The sequence below is a fragment of the Panthera tigris genome, chromosome C1 (genome assembly GCF_018350195.1).
Source record: "Panthera tigris isolate Pti1 chromosome C1, P.tigris_Pti1_mat1.1, whole genome shotgun sequence".
Lineage (NCBI taxonomy): Eukaryota > Metazoa > Chordata > Mammalia > Carnivora > Felidae > Panthera > Panthera tigris.
The window spans coordinates 208740505-208757002 of NC_056667.1; the positions used below are offsets into that span (position 1 = coordinate 208740505).

The window sequence follows — 16498 nt, forward strand, 5'->3', positions numbered from 1 at the left end:
GCTGTGTGAAGCTTCCCCAGCTTACTATTCTTAGCTCGTAACCTTCTTGTCCTATCGTATTTTTTTTCCCCAACTCTCTACTCTTTATCAAATCTAGCATAAAAACACTCCAGCTTAACTATTTCTTTGTGTCTTCACTTCCTCATGAAGGCTCCCGCGTTACATAAAACTTATAATCAAACACAGTTGCGTACTTTTGTTAATCTTTGTTACAGAGACCCAGCTGACAACCAAGTAGGGTAGGAAGAAACAGTATTTTTCCTCCCTTACGACATCAAGCGTTGCTCTTCATAGCTTAAGCCTCAAGACTATCCAGGGAGAAGGAGGGTAATGAGATTCATGAATGGGAGTTGAATGAATGGCATCTCCCACAATCAACATGAAATTTCTGGTTACCAATGTGTTGCCCATTCCAAGGGGTATCTCTGCTACTTGGAGGGGGGAGCGGGGTCTGGGGATGGGAGGGATGGAGGGCTATAGTAACGGGTAACCAACCTGGAAATAGTTGGGTGTCTTGGCGTGAAACTTGTGAGGTGTTATCACCACTTTCACCTGACAAAAAGAGTACTTTTTAAAAAATCAGCCTTTTTGGAGTTGTGTGTTACTCACCCATTCCCTGCAAAAGTCCCTCATAACTTTAGACTTAATGGATTTCACTTATTTTTTTTAAAAAACGAAACTTCCCCAGAAAATTATTTTATATCATCAGTATACCGCAGTATTATCTTAGGTCTTTAGTAAAGACACACTTTAAAGTTACCACTTCTTACACAACTAGCTCAATTACTCCTTAGCTTTTTCTAGATGAGGTAAAAAGATGCTTTTAACTTTTCTCATGGGCCTTTTCCCCTTAGCCTTTTAGTAATATTCAAAGATGTATGTGGAACCTCTTTTCAAGATCTCTATGGTCCTTTTAAATTGAGAAAGTTATAAAAAGCTTATTCTGTGATAACAGGTTGAGAAATAATGCGAAAATGGGGGACTTAGTTTAGGATGTCTCAACACAGACTTCTCTCTGCTGAATCTCTAAGTCATATGAAAATGCTGACTTAGGTTGTATTTTCTATTTTTTAGATTCCAATCTTTTAAAATGGCACTTGAAATTATAGTAGGAAGCTCATGGGCTATCGTAAGTGCATAATCAATGACAAATAGGCATTTAGGATTGAGATTTGGGAGTTATTAATCAATATACCTGTATATTCTTGACTCTCCAAAGTTTAATTCAAGCATATTCAATCAGATTCCTACCCAAAATCAATTTTTAAGAAGGTTGCTTTTCAAAACCAGGGATCTGCAATGAGACTTCTTTTGTCTGGGGAATATTTTATAGAAATAGGATTTGTCTTCTGTTATGCCTTTGGACTAAATATTTTTTGCTTACCCGGCTCTGGCATCCAGGTAAACTAGTCCTTTACTCAGGAGTTGAGTTTTACATTAAGTAACTTACATGAAAGGACGTCTATGAAAATTGTGCTAGCATTGAGGATATTGGCAGAGGCTACAAAAGAAGATAGATAGAAATATAATGAAAGATTTTATAGGAGTGCCCCGAATCCAGATTCCCCTTTGTTGCGAAGATAAAACCATTTGGACATCTTGAATTATCAGGGGAAACAAAGGTGGAGCTTGAATTTTACTGCCAAATTTAATTTTCACCCCCAGCTCTTGATGTTTGCGAGAACTCCTCAGAAAGGTCAAAATGTATTGATTTTCCCACAAAGCAGTCGTTTAAATCAGATTACACAAAATAGTGGCAGAGAGGAGGACAGGCAGATTGACGGGCAATTTTCTTCTCAAGTTCTGTTTTGTCTCCTTCTGTTCTAGGAATTCATTAATTTCAGATTAAGACACAATGGATTTGTAGAAAAATGAAGGAAATATCTGGAGGTGTGATGTATGAAGAAGGCTTTAGAAACAATAAGCGCATCCTAACAGTGTTGACTAAGGTGAATAATTATTCTTTTTTTCTATTAAGAAAAGAGAGGAACGCAACCATGTATTGAGTACCCTACCGGCCAGGAATGGTGTATTTTACAGGTGGGCATCTAAGCTAAGATCTCATAAAGTAGGTTTTATATTTTCCATGTTACTGAACAGAAACCTGAGACATTAAAACAAAACTACATCTCCAGGGTAAGGGTGGAGAACTGGGTGGCAGGTGCAGAGAAAACAAGATTGGCCATAAAACGATAATTGCTAAGTTTGGGTGACGGGTGCCTGAGACATCACGACGCTATTCTCTCCATTTTTAAAATGCATTTGAAATTTTCCCAAATAAAAAGTTCTTAAGAAATCACTAATGAACATCAAGGTTCAAATCCACTCTTGGTTGTTTTCAAGCTTGTGCTCTCTCGATCACATCACACCCAGTAATTTCTAAAAAGCTGGACAGCAAATTTCAAGCTGGGGAATAAACCAGGAATTTAAATTTTATGTTAGAAACTAACAATTGCTTGTTTTATGTTCTCAAAAAGAATTGAGTCTGAATCAATCTTAGTGTTGTATTTATTCAATGAAGATGTCTTTCTTTCTATTGAACTAGTGTGACATTAAAATAAACTTCTTTTAAAAAAAATTTTTTCTTAAGTTTATTTATTTTTGAGACAGAGAGAGAGACAGAGCATGAACGGGGGGAAGGTCAGAGAGAGAGAGGGAGACACAGAATCTGAAGCAGGCTCCAGGCTCTGAGCTGTCAGCACAGAGCCCGACATGGGGCTCGAACTCACGGACCGCAAGATCATGACCTGAGCCGAAGTCGGTCTCCCAACCGACTGAGCCACCCAGGCGCCCCTAAAATAAACTTCTTAAATGTCCCGGTGTCAATTGTGTTTCTTGAAATGACTTCTTTTTCTCTTTTTCTTTTTAAAGAAGACATTTCAATATTCTAAACATTTGCATTGGATATGTAGAGACATGTAAGATCAACCATTTTGTCCGTAAGACTGAGTAGGCTTACGAAATTTGTGAACTAAGCTTTAATAAGATTGAACTTTAGCCAGAGCAAGAAAAACCTTTAGCTGTGGGTAATGAGAACCACTTAAAGTGGAATGACTTCATGGCTCTATTTTAGGTCATTCTTTCACTCTAGCACCTACTTAATGAAAAGGTCACCTGTTTAATAAAAAATTTTCTTAAGAAATAGAATGCATTGGGGTGCCTGGATGGCTCAAATGGTTGGGTGTCCGACTCTTGATTTTGGCTCAGATCATGATCCTAGGGTCGTGGGATTGAGTCACATGTCGGGCTCTATGCTCAGTGTGAAGCCTGCTTGAGATTCTCTCTCTCTCTCTCTCTCTCTCTCTCTTTCTCTCTCTCTCTCCCCCCGTCTGCCCCTCTCTCCTGCTTGTGTGAGCACGTGCTCTATATCTCTACAATTAAAAAAAATAAAAAAGAACTAGAATATATCTTAACCTCATCATGTTTATATCTCTCAATACAAAATTATTCCATTGAAGACACTATGCTAAATGAAAAAAGCCAGAAACAAAAGGCTATAGACACTATGATTCCATTTATGACTTAAAAAAATACTTATTTATTTTGAGAGAGAGAGAGAATGAGAGCAAGCGAGCAGGGGAAGGGCAGAGAGAGAGGGTGAGAGAGAATCCTAAGCAGGCTCCATGCTGTCAGCACAGAGCCCCGTGTGGGGCTCGATCTCACAAACCATGAGATCATGACCTGGGCTGAAATCGAGAGTCAGACACTCAACTGACTGAGCCACCCAGGTGCCCCATTTATATGACTTTCTGAAATGACAAACCTATAGGGATAGAAAAGTGATGAGTGGGTTTCTGGGGGTGCTGTGGAGAGAGGCGACTGACTGCAGAGGGACATGGCATTTTCTCGGTGAAGGCACTCTTCTTTATTTCCATGTGGTGGTGGCTACACAGCTGTGTTTTTGCCTAAATTAACAGAACTGTATATACATTTATTTATGTGTCAATTTATTGTATGAAAATTATATCTCAGAAAGTCTGATTACTATGTATAATAATATAAATGTGTGTGTGTGTGTGTGTGTGTATAGTTTCCAAAGTATGCCTCTGTGTCAGTGAGAGCACAGAATCATGCACTTACCTGTATGCTGACCGGAAGCCCCAGTCCCTGGTTGTCAACCACAGCTATAGTCATGACAGTCTGGATCACCAAGGCAACGAAGGTGTTGATTCCAAATACCAGGGCATAGCGTTCCACACTGAGGTTAACAGCAATCTGAAATCTAACATTGTACAAATGGAAAGAGCTTTGAAAGCATACATATGTGGGCTTTTAAATACAGAGCAAGGAATCGTGTTGTTCCCAAGACTTGGCTCCCCTCAGGAAGCCCAGGCTTCTGTTGACAGTTTCTTGCTAAAAGCTCTTCTAGCAGAGAAAAAGGAGTGAAGGGTAAATGAAATAGTGAAGTGTTGTATTTTCACATTCCATGCGATGTGATGTATTTTAAGAATTTAAAATGAATGAACCTTTTCTAAAATTGAACCAAATATTCCAAATGTTCTGCAACGAGGGAGCACTGAACATCACTGGATGTGGCTATGGTTTATCAGTCACTTTTTAACTTAGACGTATCAATGAGTAAATCACAAGCCCCTTTGATGAGTTTTTATTTATTTGGAGATTGTTCACTGGATCATTGAATGTCTACGTTAGCGGTTTCAGAGTCTAATAGGGGAATTTTTCTCTGGAAAACTCACAAATTCTTTTCTTTCACAGTTGATTCAATCTGGCATTAGTTCATTTTAAATAATTTATTGGGTTTTTAATGTTAGCCAGGCAAGACTGACATGTATGCATTAGAATTGTTCCACCTAATTTAGCTAAGACATTTATAACCTGAATCTATTTAAAAATATGAAAACAAATGGAAAGTTTTAACTATTTTCACATCCCCTCCCCAAATCCACACAGCAAAAAACAATCCAAGCATTTAAAAATTATGTGATTCAATGAAAATGTATTATTTCAGTGCAAAAACTTACCAATTAAACATAGCAAAGCCCATAAATAATCCTAGATCCCACAAAGTGAATATAACGGGTGGTCCAAACAGGCTTTATAATTTCGGGATTTTCTTGCTCAGCTAACAATTGTTCCTTTGGAAAGAAATGTTACAGGAGACAGATGCTTTTGAAACCTAGATTAAGTCAAATGGCAGCTTCCCTTTTAGTATGCAAATTATTCCAGGTTGGAATCTTGATTTAATATTTACAGATGCTTCAACAGCTTATCAGTGATTACTTGGTTTGGGATAAGACCTTTACATGTGGTGGATTCAGATGGAGACGTAATACTGACATCAGGCTGACTGTGGCATTGAATCCTAAGATTTTTTTCAGTCTAAACCTCTGAAATACTGACTAAAATCTTTTGTTTTTTAAATTTTTTAAACATTATTTATTTTTGAGAGACAGAGCATGAGCAGGAGAGGGGCAGAGAGAGAGGGAGACACAGAATCTGAAGCAGGCTCCAGGCTCTGAGCTGTCAGCACAGAGCCCAACAGGGGGCTCAAAACCACGAATGGTGAGATCATGACCTGAGCCAAAGTCAGACACTTGACCAACTGAGCCACCCAGGCACCCCCTGATTAAAATCTTATTTCAAAGCTCCTACTGGATTATTTCTATTTAGGCCTAAAGCAACCACTGGCCAGGGCTGGTAAGTTCTTGGAAAGAGAATTGTATCACGTTCATCCGTGAGGCATTTAGCACTAAATACAGATGAACCTCTGAGATAGTCTATAATTTTATAAGATAGTACCACTTTGAAATTTTATTTGATCATTTATGTTCCACATATTATGAAAATATAGGATTGGCATTTATCAATTTACCTTATAACTTAAAGGAAAGTAATAGCAACGTTTTCTAAAGCATTAAAAAAAAATACATTGGTGTGCTGGGATGGCTCAGTCGGTTAAGAATCTGACTCCTGATTTCGGCTCAGGTCCTGATCTCACATTTCATGAGATCAAGCCCCACATTGGGTTCTGTGCTGACAGCATGGAGCCTGCTTGGGATTCTCTCTCTCCGTCTTTTTGCCCCTCCCTCCCTCATGATCTTTCTCAAAAATAAATCGATGAACTTTAAAAGCACATTACTTTGTGCCTATAAAAAATAGAATGGTTTAATTAAAAAAAAATCAATAGCCCAAAGTTTTTTTTTTTAATATTGCATTATTGTATTCACTTTTTTTTTTTTCAAGAAGTGCTAACCAAATGCTTATTATGAAGCAAGAACTAGGGTCAAACACCAAGGTATACAATGAACTAACTTGATTCTATCCTCACAGAGCTTATACTCCAACAGGGAATATTTAACTGTTACCAGAGAACTGCTTTGACTAATATTTAATTAAATTTATCAGTTTTTATCATGAAAAAGATATAGGTAGTAAATATCTTTTTGTAGAAAAATCAAATTATTTTTTATGAACTTCTTGTATCACATGATGGTTGAAACCATGGCTGGTCAATTATCTTAGAATTCCTTCCAAATCTGAACACTAACCCTTTGTACTAGAGATTCATGTCTCCAACACTTGCCGAATTTATTTGAAAATTTTCTTAGAGGCTGGAGAAGTAATAAGATGTAAATGGAGTTAGAGTGATTGGATTCACCTACAGAGAAAATGATATTCAATCAGTATTCTGAAGGTGGACATGTGTGTGATAATTTCATTCAGCACCAAATTTGACAGATCTATGAAGTTAAGTTCTCTTCTTTTCCCCACGGTGTGTATCCCGACATTAAGATACTACCTGTTGAGCGCTGCTCAGTAATTAGATACTCTAAATAATGTAGCCAAAGTTAATTATGTCTAAAATAATCCTTCACTAAACTTAACAGTCACCTGACTGAATGGACAAATTAGATGATCACTGAGTTTTATGTAGAATGCTCTGAACATACCGTCTGGGAAAACCCTGATGGTCAGTGTATGAGTTCCATCGTCACGGGCTCCCAGAATCGCAGCATTTTACTATTCGTGTGACTTACCCCTCTACTTCTGTATGTCTATAATAAATCATTCTGAGAATTTATCAATACACCAAAACATTTGGGTTGTGTTTTTTTCTGAAACCATCTCATATTCTGACAGTTAATCTAGCTTTTTTCTCCTTCAAATTTTCTTAGTTGTTTCTTTAGTAGAACAATATTGACTTGCTTCATGGTATGCAGTAGAAATGCAGATGGCTGTGAACCAATCTGTTCTGAAACATTCAAGAATAATACTTTTATCTTTTCATTGTGTAGAAGCTGTGGCCGGGGACAGTACAAATAACTCTGAAAAAATATTGTTGCTAACTTTCAGGTTTTCCATTTTCCTACATATAGCCATTGAGCGTTAAACCAAACGGATTCAGGTTTGGCTTGAGTTCTTTTTCCTAATCAAGAGTTAGATTTCGAAGACAAAACAAACAAACAAACAAACAAACAACAAAACAACACAAAACAATTCCAAATATCTTCTAGAACAAAAGCGGGGGAAGACAGAGATCTCGTTAGGATGTTGAAGGTCAGAAAAGACTGAAATAACAATAAGAAAGTAACAGGGTAAGCCAAAAATCATGCTATCCCATTAAGAAAACAGAAGTATAGTCAAACTTCTGAAAACCAAATAAAAACAGAAAATCTTAGAAGCAGCCTAGAGCAAAATTACCATCACATTTAGGGGAACAGCAATGAGAATGACAACTAACTCCTTAATGCAAGCTGAAAGACAATGGAAGGATAAATCTTGAACATGCTGAACGGAAAAACAAAACAAAATATAACAAAACACTATCAACTAAGAATTCTGATCAGCAGAACTGTACTTAGAAATGACAGTAAACTTCATTTTTAAATGCATACAATTTGAGAGAAATTGTCACCAGGAGGTTTGTACTACAAGAAATGTTAAAGGAAGTTTTCAGGCTGAAGGGAATCAAGAGCAGATGGAAACTTGGATATAGAAAGAAATGAAAAGTATTGAGAAAGGTAAATCTATGAGCACACATAAGAGATTATTTTTTTCCTGTCTTCATTTTTAAAAGATAACTTTCAGTTTATAGCAAATGGAATAATAACGTATTGTAGGGTTTATAACAGTTACTGAAGTACAATCTGTGAAACAGTACAAGGGACAGGGAGTAAATGGAATTATGTTGCTCTAAAGTATTTAGACAAGAAGTGGTACAACATTAATTTAAGGAAAACTGATGAGTTAAGAACCCTAATCCCACTAAAGACATAAAGACTTAGCCAAGAAAAACCAATACAGGAAATAAAATGGAATTAATACGAAAGCTCAATTGACTTCAAAAAAAGAATAAACACAAATGAACAGGTGGGACAAATAGTAAACAATAACAAACTGGTAGGCTTAAACCTAAACACGTTACATGGAGTTCATGGGTGAGCTCCTTGAACGTGTAAATTAACATTTTAAATTAATATTTATGGTTTCTTGGATATGTAAAGTAATGTTTTTCATCAAATTTGGGAACTTTTTGGCCATTATGTCTTTACATATTTTTTTTCTCCCTCTTTGTGTTCTCTTCTTCTGGAACTACATAATGCATATATTGATTCACTTCATGATGTTCCACACTTCTCTAAAAAAGTCTAAGGCCAAAGAGCACATCCAAGATTACGCAGCTGATAATGTTAGGTCAAGGAAACTATTTCAGCTGCTTGCTTTATCACTGATCAACTTCCTAACTAAAATGAAACACATTGCCACATAGGAAAGGAGGAGCTATACCTACCTAATCCTTTAGGCAACACTCATCACCTCTTCAGCTCATTTTCTTTCCTTTTTCATTAATCTAGATAAAATGTTTCCTATGTTTAAACCACTGTGTCATTTAACATTTATTATATTCATATGTGGTTTTATAGAACAGCTTCGCCTTTACAACTGCTCTGAGACTATTCGATGAGTTGTTTCAAAAAGAAATCGATGTGCCGTGATTATTCAAGCGGGTAGGGGAAATGGGGAGTGCAAACTAACTTAGTCAAAATTAGATACAATCACGTATTATTAAATGATGCTGCTAAGAAACCAAAATCGAAGTGCAGAAACTGGAACACTGGTACGCGGCTGGTGGGAATACAAAATAGTGCGGAGGTTCCTCAACAAGTTAAAAAGAGAACTACCCTACAATCCAGAAGCTCCCACTTGCGAGTATTTATCCAGCAGCATCGAAATCAGGGTCTAGAAGAGCTACGAGCACTCCCATGTTTGTTGCAGTGCTATTCTCAATAGCCAAGACGTGAATAAAGATAATGTGGTATATACACACACATGACTATTTGCCCTTCGAAAGAAGGAAATTCTGCAATCTGGGACAACATGGATGAAACCTGGAAACATTCCGCTACATAAAATGTGTCCGTCACAGAAGGGCAAATGTTGCACGATTCCATTTATGTGAGGTGTCTAAAGTAATCAGATTCAAAGAAGCGAAGAATAGAAAGAATGGTGGTTTCCAGGGGCTGGGTGGAGGGGAAAATGAAGAGTTGCTACTTAATGTATAAATACCGATCTTTCAGTAATGCAACATAAAAAATTTCTAGCGGTCTGATGAACAACATTGTGCCTATAGACGGCAATACTGTAGAGTGCACTTAAAAGTCTGCTAACGGGGCGCCTGGGTGGCTCAGTCGGTTAAGCGGCCGACTTCAGCTCAGGTCACTATCTCACGGTCCGTGGGTTCGAGCCCCGCGTCGGGCTCTGGGCTGATGGCTCGGAGCCTGGAGCCTGCTTCCGATTCTGTGTCTCCCTCTCTCTCTGCTCCTCCCCTGTTCATGCTCTGTCTCTCTCTGTCTCAAAAATAAATAAAAAAACGTTAAAAAAAAATTAAAAAAAAAAAAGTCTGCTAAGAGGCGTAGATCTCATGCTGTGTTTTTACTAAAATAAATAAAAAAAGAGGACTACAAAATAAAAAAAATCAATAAAATTATTCCATTAAGTAAATAAAATATAAAAAAAGATAAAAAAATCAAAATGTAAGGGCAGATCACTGTTTATTACTTGTGAGAACTTTGAATTTTCTTTGCCTGATTAATAACTTTAACCAAGTCCCAAGAGAGAGCTGGTTAAAATAAGAATATAGTTGAATTGTCTCTTATTTTTTTTAAAGTTTATGTATTTATTTTGAGAGAGAGAGACAGAGAAAGAGAGAGAGAAAGAGGAGCAGAGAAAGAGGGAGATAGAGAATCCCATGCAGGCCCCAGGCTATCAGCATGGAGCCCGACACAGGGCTCGAATTCAAAAACAGTGAGATCATGACCTGAGCTGAAACCAAGAGTCCAAAGCTTAACTGACTAAGCCACCCAGGTGCCTCTCCCCTGCCCCCCCCCCCCCGTTGTCGTTTACATTTAGCATTAAATATAACATTGCAAATGCCATTCAGAAGAACTGGAAGAATAAATAAACATATTTTGTTGCTTCAGATTTAGATAAAGAAAGAAATGACAAATACTTACGCTGCTATCGTTATGAGAAGCATGTAACTTGACTTGAATATCAAAAAACCGGCATAGCACACCCAAATATTAGTTGTGTGATGCATGAGAAGTAGAGAGCCTGCATCTGCCGCTGAGAAGATCGCCAGAGCCAGCTCTCCCGCGAGGTTCCAATTGACTTTCACACAGCCCGCTGCGAAGGCTGCCAGAGCCCCTGGAAAGAAAGGAATCAACGTGTATTACATCTTGTCATTCCGTGCATAACAAAGCAGCGTGCCGCTTTGTTAAAATTCACATTGGATAGAAATTGAAGCATTTCCAGGCTTTGGTAAAAAAAAAAAAAAATAGACTTATCGTGAACATCGATTGAATGAAAATCACTTGATCTGGCTTTGTGAAGTGTACATAACTTCTCCTCTTCAAGTTTGAAATAGATCAACTGAATTTGGGTGTCCATAAATCACACACTGGAATGGACCCGTAGAGCCCAGTTTTTCCTTTCTTCTTCCCTTTGCAGAGGATAAAACTCAGGCTCAGAAATCTGGTGTCAAACAAAAACAAATTCAGACTTTGATAGGGAGAGGCTTTATTTAGAAGAAAGGCTTGTAATAGAACACTCTGATTGCCAAAATCTGCAAGCATCTTGAAATCAAACAGAAAAAGGATTTTCTTTTATAGGGTAATCCTTCACTATAGGGCAAGCAGACATAAGCAGGATCTTTGAAGGGGAAGCTGGACAAGCAAGGGGAAATGATCAGGGGAGTCTGATAGGAAAGTGTCCTGCTGTGGTCAGCTAATATTCAGGAGAAACTGATGGGGGCTGGGGCACTTCCATATTGTGTCGTGTTTACTCAGAGTTGGAGAAGGCAGAATGTCCAGGGATCCGTAGTAAGGAGAGGAGTCTGACTAAAGTTCAGTCAAGACAAAGCAGACTGTATGGAATGGTAAATTGGGAATACTTGGTGACCTAGTGAGACGCCAAGCTTTTCAAGCTGAATGCCAGCTGTTGCTTCCATGTCTTTCTCTGTGCCACGTTACGGCTACTCTAGCAAGGAGAGACTCGCTCTCAGTGTCCCTGTCTCTGTTTTCTTTATCTTCTCTATAACGTTGATTTAAAAATTTCCTCAAATTCCTGACAGGTACCAAACTTCTTTTAAAGAATTCTCTCTATACACTTTCCCACCATTTGTTGGTTTGATCATTCCCCTTTATACTTGTTCACACACTCATTCACCTACTCACCCATCAAATGTTTTGGAGCTTCTCTGTGGAAAAATGTGGTAAATGTTGGATCCTTGCTCTTGAAAATAGTATAGCCTACTGGAGAAATTGGACCTATCAATTTATAGTGTTAATAAGAGTGCGATAAGGATTGCAAAAACACTGATTCTAACTCAAATTTAAACAAGCCATAACCCAGTGGTTCTCACATGGGTCTTTTGCCCTTCAGGGGACAGATGGCAATATTTGAAGACAGTTTTGGTTTTCATGACTTGGCAGGGGTGGTGGTGGTGGTGGTGGTATGCTAACAGGATCTAGGGGGTTAAGACCAGTGATGCTGTGGAACATCTTACAATGCACAGGACAGCCCCCCCCCCCTCCCCACGACAAAGAATTTCCCCAACTGAAATGTCAATGTTGTTGAGGATGAGAAACTTTGACCCAAGCCCAACATGTAGTCCCTAGACATATCCTTAGGACAGATCGATACAATGTGCATTATATACACGTTCTTATAATGTGTTCCTATAACGTGCTGTGAACAAAGTAACCATTTGTCAGGTTTCTTACTACCCTTAGCTTCCTGTCTTAAAGACATGGCTTAGTTTACATGAGGTCTTAAGTCAGCAAACCACTCCTTTTTCTCCTGGTTTTACCTAAAAATTTGACACTAATTAGGATCCTCGCTATCACAAAGAGACTAAAGAACAGCTGTGTTTAGGGGGCTTTTAAAGAATAAACTTTATGAACACTTGACCTTTTCTACACATTATCTGAAGAGAAGAGGATTTTTTCTTTTTTCTCCCTTTTCTCCAGGAGCAAGTCCTTAGAGAGGAAATGGGTTTAAGGTAAACAAATACAAGAACAGGTTTCTAGGAGCCAAAATGGAATTTTTAGAAAGGGAAATGAGAAGACTCTTACCTCAACAATGGACCCTGAAATGTTCAATAAATATGTGGGTGTGGAACACCCCAACTTCAAAAATAATATCTTCAAAGTCTTATTTGATGTGAAAGCTTTGTTATGTCAGGAAAATCCATGTGCGTTGTTGGGCTCACTTCAAAGACAGCTCTGACCTCTACCCTTCTGACTTTAGACCATTAACTCTTGTGTCAGCCCACCTTCCCTCACTCTTTTCACCTCACTCCCTTTGGAAAAGTATTTCAAACTGCACAAAATAGGTTCTGGGGAAAAGGAAGAGTCCGTGGACAAGAATCTAAAATTCCCCCAAAACTGCTGTAGCTTCTCAGCCAGGAGGGAAATTTTTCAAAAGAAGGAAGCCCAGGACAGGGTTGAAGGGTGAATCTAGTGGCACAAGTTGGAAACACTCCATCCCCCAGAGACCTTCTCAAGGTCATTCAGTCTTGCTGCCTCTTTTCTGGTGGACAAAATGCAGTATCAGAAATCCATCTATGGGTGAATAAGGTTGAAGCAGACACTTGTCAGTCAGCTCAAGGAGAAGCAATAAATACTCAGAAACACACATAGTCTCTTGGAGGACCCGCCTCTGCCACCTTGCCATTTTCTCCATAATCAAAGATTACTATTGGGGTGCCTGAGTGGCTCAGTCGGTTAAGCGTCCGACTTTGGCTCAGGTCATCTCACAGTTTGTGAGTTTGAGCCCCGCGTCGGGCTCTGTGCTGACAGCTCGGAGCCTGGAGCCTGCTTTGGATTCTGTGTCCCGCTCTCTCTCTGCCCCTCCCTCGCTCATGCTCTAACTCTCTCTCTCTCTCAAGAATAAATAAAACATTAAAAAAAAAATCACTATTTGTGAAGGGCTATTGTGGAGGGACGCACTTCTTACTGGCTCTTACTAAACATTTGAATGAAAGTATAATACATATGAAGGGCCAGAGAGAAAATTATACAATACAATAACTTGGCTGCGGAGAAGAGGTAGGGTAGAAGATTGTAAGAATCCAGGCTGGATTCACTATTATTCTAGAAAATATTTGGATATGGTAGGTAATGGGCAAGCTGAGTATGGAAAATAATCTTAATCAGAAGACAACAAGCTTTGGCAAATTCCCGCATGTAGAATGAAGGAAAGATCTAAATATATTATTTAAGTTGTCTTGATGGGAACCTTTGAAATGGTAAAGTAGCTCTTAGAACAGTAGCTTTCATGGGGCGCCTGGGTGGCTCAGTCGGTTAAGCATCCAACTTCGGCTCAGGTCATGATCTCGTGGTCTGTGAGTTCGAGCCCCGCATCGGGCTCTGTGCTAACAGCTCAGAGCCTGGAGCCTGTTTCAGATTCTGTGTCTCCCTTTCTCTCTGACCCTCCCCCGTTCATGCTGTCTCTCCCTGTCTCAAAAATAAACGTTAACAAAAAAAATTAAAAAAAAAAAAAAAAAGAACAGTAGCTTTCAAACTTCTTTGACCATAGCCTGAAAAGGAAATATATTTCATATGTCCACTGGTACACTTATATGTGAGCGTAAACAGAATTTTCATAAAATGAAACTTATCCTTATAAGCTGCTATGCTCCCTATTCTCTATTCTATTCTATTCTATTCCATTCCATTCCATTCCATTCCATTCCGTTCTAAATTTTCTATTCTGTTCTTTGATTTAAAAATGCTGGTTAGAAATCCACTACATTAATCTCAAGACTTATATTCTATAAAGGCCCAAATAGTAAATATTTTAGGCTTGTGGGCCACATAGCCTTCTTTGTTTTTATTTGGTTGCTTGCTTGGATTTATTACTTTTACAACCCTTGTCATATACTGTTTTTTTTCCCCTTACAGCTTCCTCTTAAAAATGTAAAAAGTATTATCTCTGGTGGGCCATGGGCCATCGTTTGCCCACTTCTATTAATGGTTTGCAAACCATAGTTTAAAGGCTAGTGTTACAGAGTGGTTAGAGAGGAAAGTGATTTGGTAGTTTTACCTTAAACTGTCCAACTCTTTATGGCCAGTGGGACACAAATTCGCAGTCCCTATTTTTAGGGGTGGATTACACTATCTTCCATGGATAGTTTTGTCAATCTTCCCTTAAATTCATTGCCTTTGTAAAATTTGGTGACAAAAGCTCTTTTCGTTTTCGAAATATTTGGTATTCACTGTTGACACCTCTACAACCAATCTCTCCGAGACTATGATTTGAAAGAATATATTTCCGCCACACTGAAAAGAGAAAGTCTGGTGGACCTACCTCCAAACGTTGCAAGGGCTTCTACCGCTCCATTATAGATTGCAGAGCTCTGGGATGGTGCCTTGTAATCCCACAGGATTTGAACGTAGTTCAAAACCTGGTTAAAACCTGCTGTGGAAAAAGCCCACCACAGGGACCAGTAAAAAAGATGCTTTGAGGAGTAGCAACCCTTCAAATCTTGGAACCACTGCACAAAAACTCTCAACGTTACATTTCCCGGCTTTGGATCGTTCAGCGAATCGTCGTCACCCAGGTTCCCTGAAAAGGTGACTAATCCTTTGCAGACCGGTTTGCGATCCTTTTGTGGTTCCTTTGAGAAAGCATCCTTTCCCGGTGGCTTGGGAGGAGCTCCTTTGCCGGGTTGTACATGAAAAAACATGCTCTTCTCAGGCATTGGTAGGAACAGGGAGAAAAGAAGGGCCACACAGACAGAGGCCAAGGATATGACGTTGAGGTGAAAGTACGATAGCCTGGCCAGGGATACCAGGAGCTGGGCCAGCACCGAGGCCACCGTGTAGGCCACCAGGGTGACGCTCCTGCAGTAGCCGCTCACTTTCTGGTAGTGCTCCGGGCTGACCACGCTGTAAATGTAGGCATAGTAGGCCACCTCGGAGGCGGAGACCATCCCATAGAAGAACTCTAGCACCTGCATGGCTCTTAATCCTTGACCAAACACAAGCAGCAGCCAGGTGACGACGAAGCTGATCCCCTGCAGGATAATGACTGGCTTGTAGCGGACGTAGTCGGTGACGATGAACACTGGAAGCAGCAGTGCCAGGTAAGAGTATGTCCAGATGGGAAAGACCTCTTTTGTGATCTGTGAGGTTAAACGGGGAGGGTGTGAGGACACAAGCACGAGGAAGCGGAACACACACCTGACATGTATCTTATCCACATGACGCGTATCCATCCCAGGATGCATTGCTGGGCCCCCGTCAGTTTGACCCTCCACAGGACTTTCTGACAATATGATGGAAAGCAACGGGAAACTGAAACTCAAGGGAAAGAAGTCCCCAAATCATAGAAACTCATGACATGTGGGTTCCTTCCTCCAGGTATAAAGAGAGAGCGGTTGCCGTTCTCAGTGATCTGCTTCTTACATTTTTGAAATGTAATATGATCTGCATACGCTCGCCAGGCTGGGAAAAGAGGCCCTAATGCATATACTAAGCTCAACAGTTTTTCCGGGGCGGTTCAGGGCTGCTCAGGTGCTGTTCCTGTCCATTTAAGATAGTTTCCTCTCCTTCAATAAGGTTAAAAGGAATGTTCCAGGCACTGGCAGAACCTGACCATATTTACCTTTGATTCCCATCAGTATGTAAAATGTGCAGACCATCAGGCTGTCGTCTGGGTGATCAGGAAAATATAGAACAAATGACCAGTTCAAGACTCAGTATCAGAAGAAGGGATCTGTCCTTCGGTTCTTCTGCATTCTTGGCCTTACTTTCTTGGGCTGCTTTGGAGGACCCAAAACCCAAACCAAACTGCTTAGTGTCTTGTCTCTCTCTTGCTCAAATCGGCTTTGGCCACGATTTTCCAGGGAACACTGGTTATATCAGCAATCATCTGAGCCCATCCACAGTACATGATTATTTCCGCTTCTGTAAGCGGAATCTGCAGCAGATAGAAGATGCTGTAAAGAAGGCTGGTAGACCCTCTTTTGGGG

General features: G+C 39.5%; 1 protein-coding gene across 1 annotated transcript in view; it reads right to left on the bottom strand.

The window, feature by feature from the left end:
* Positions 1 to 16498, bottom strand: part of LOC102966457 (thiamine transporter 2) — a 38506-nt gene that overhangs the window by 6819 nt on the left and 15189 nt on the right. The window contains exons 3-5 of the mRNA XM_042997675.1: positions 14833 to 15649; positions 10476 to 10668; positions 4081 to 4222 (exon numbers count right to left, since the gene is read on the bottom strand). Of these exons, the coding sequence (XP_042853609.1) occupies positions 4081 to 4222; positions 10476 to 10668; positions 14833 to 15649 (1152 nt within the window). The remainder of the gene's footprint in view (positions 1 to 4080; positions 4223 to 10475; positions 10669 to 14832; positions 15650 to 16498) is intronic.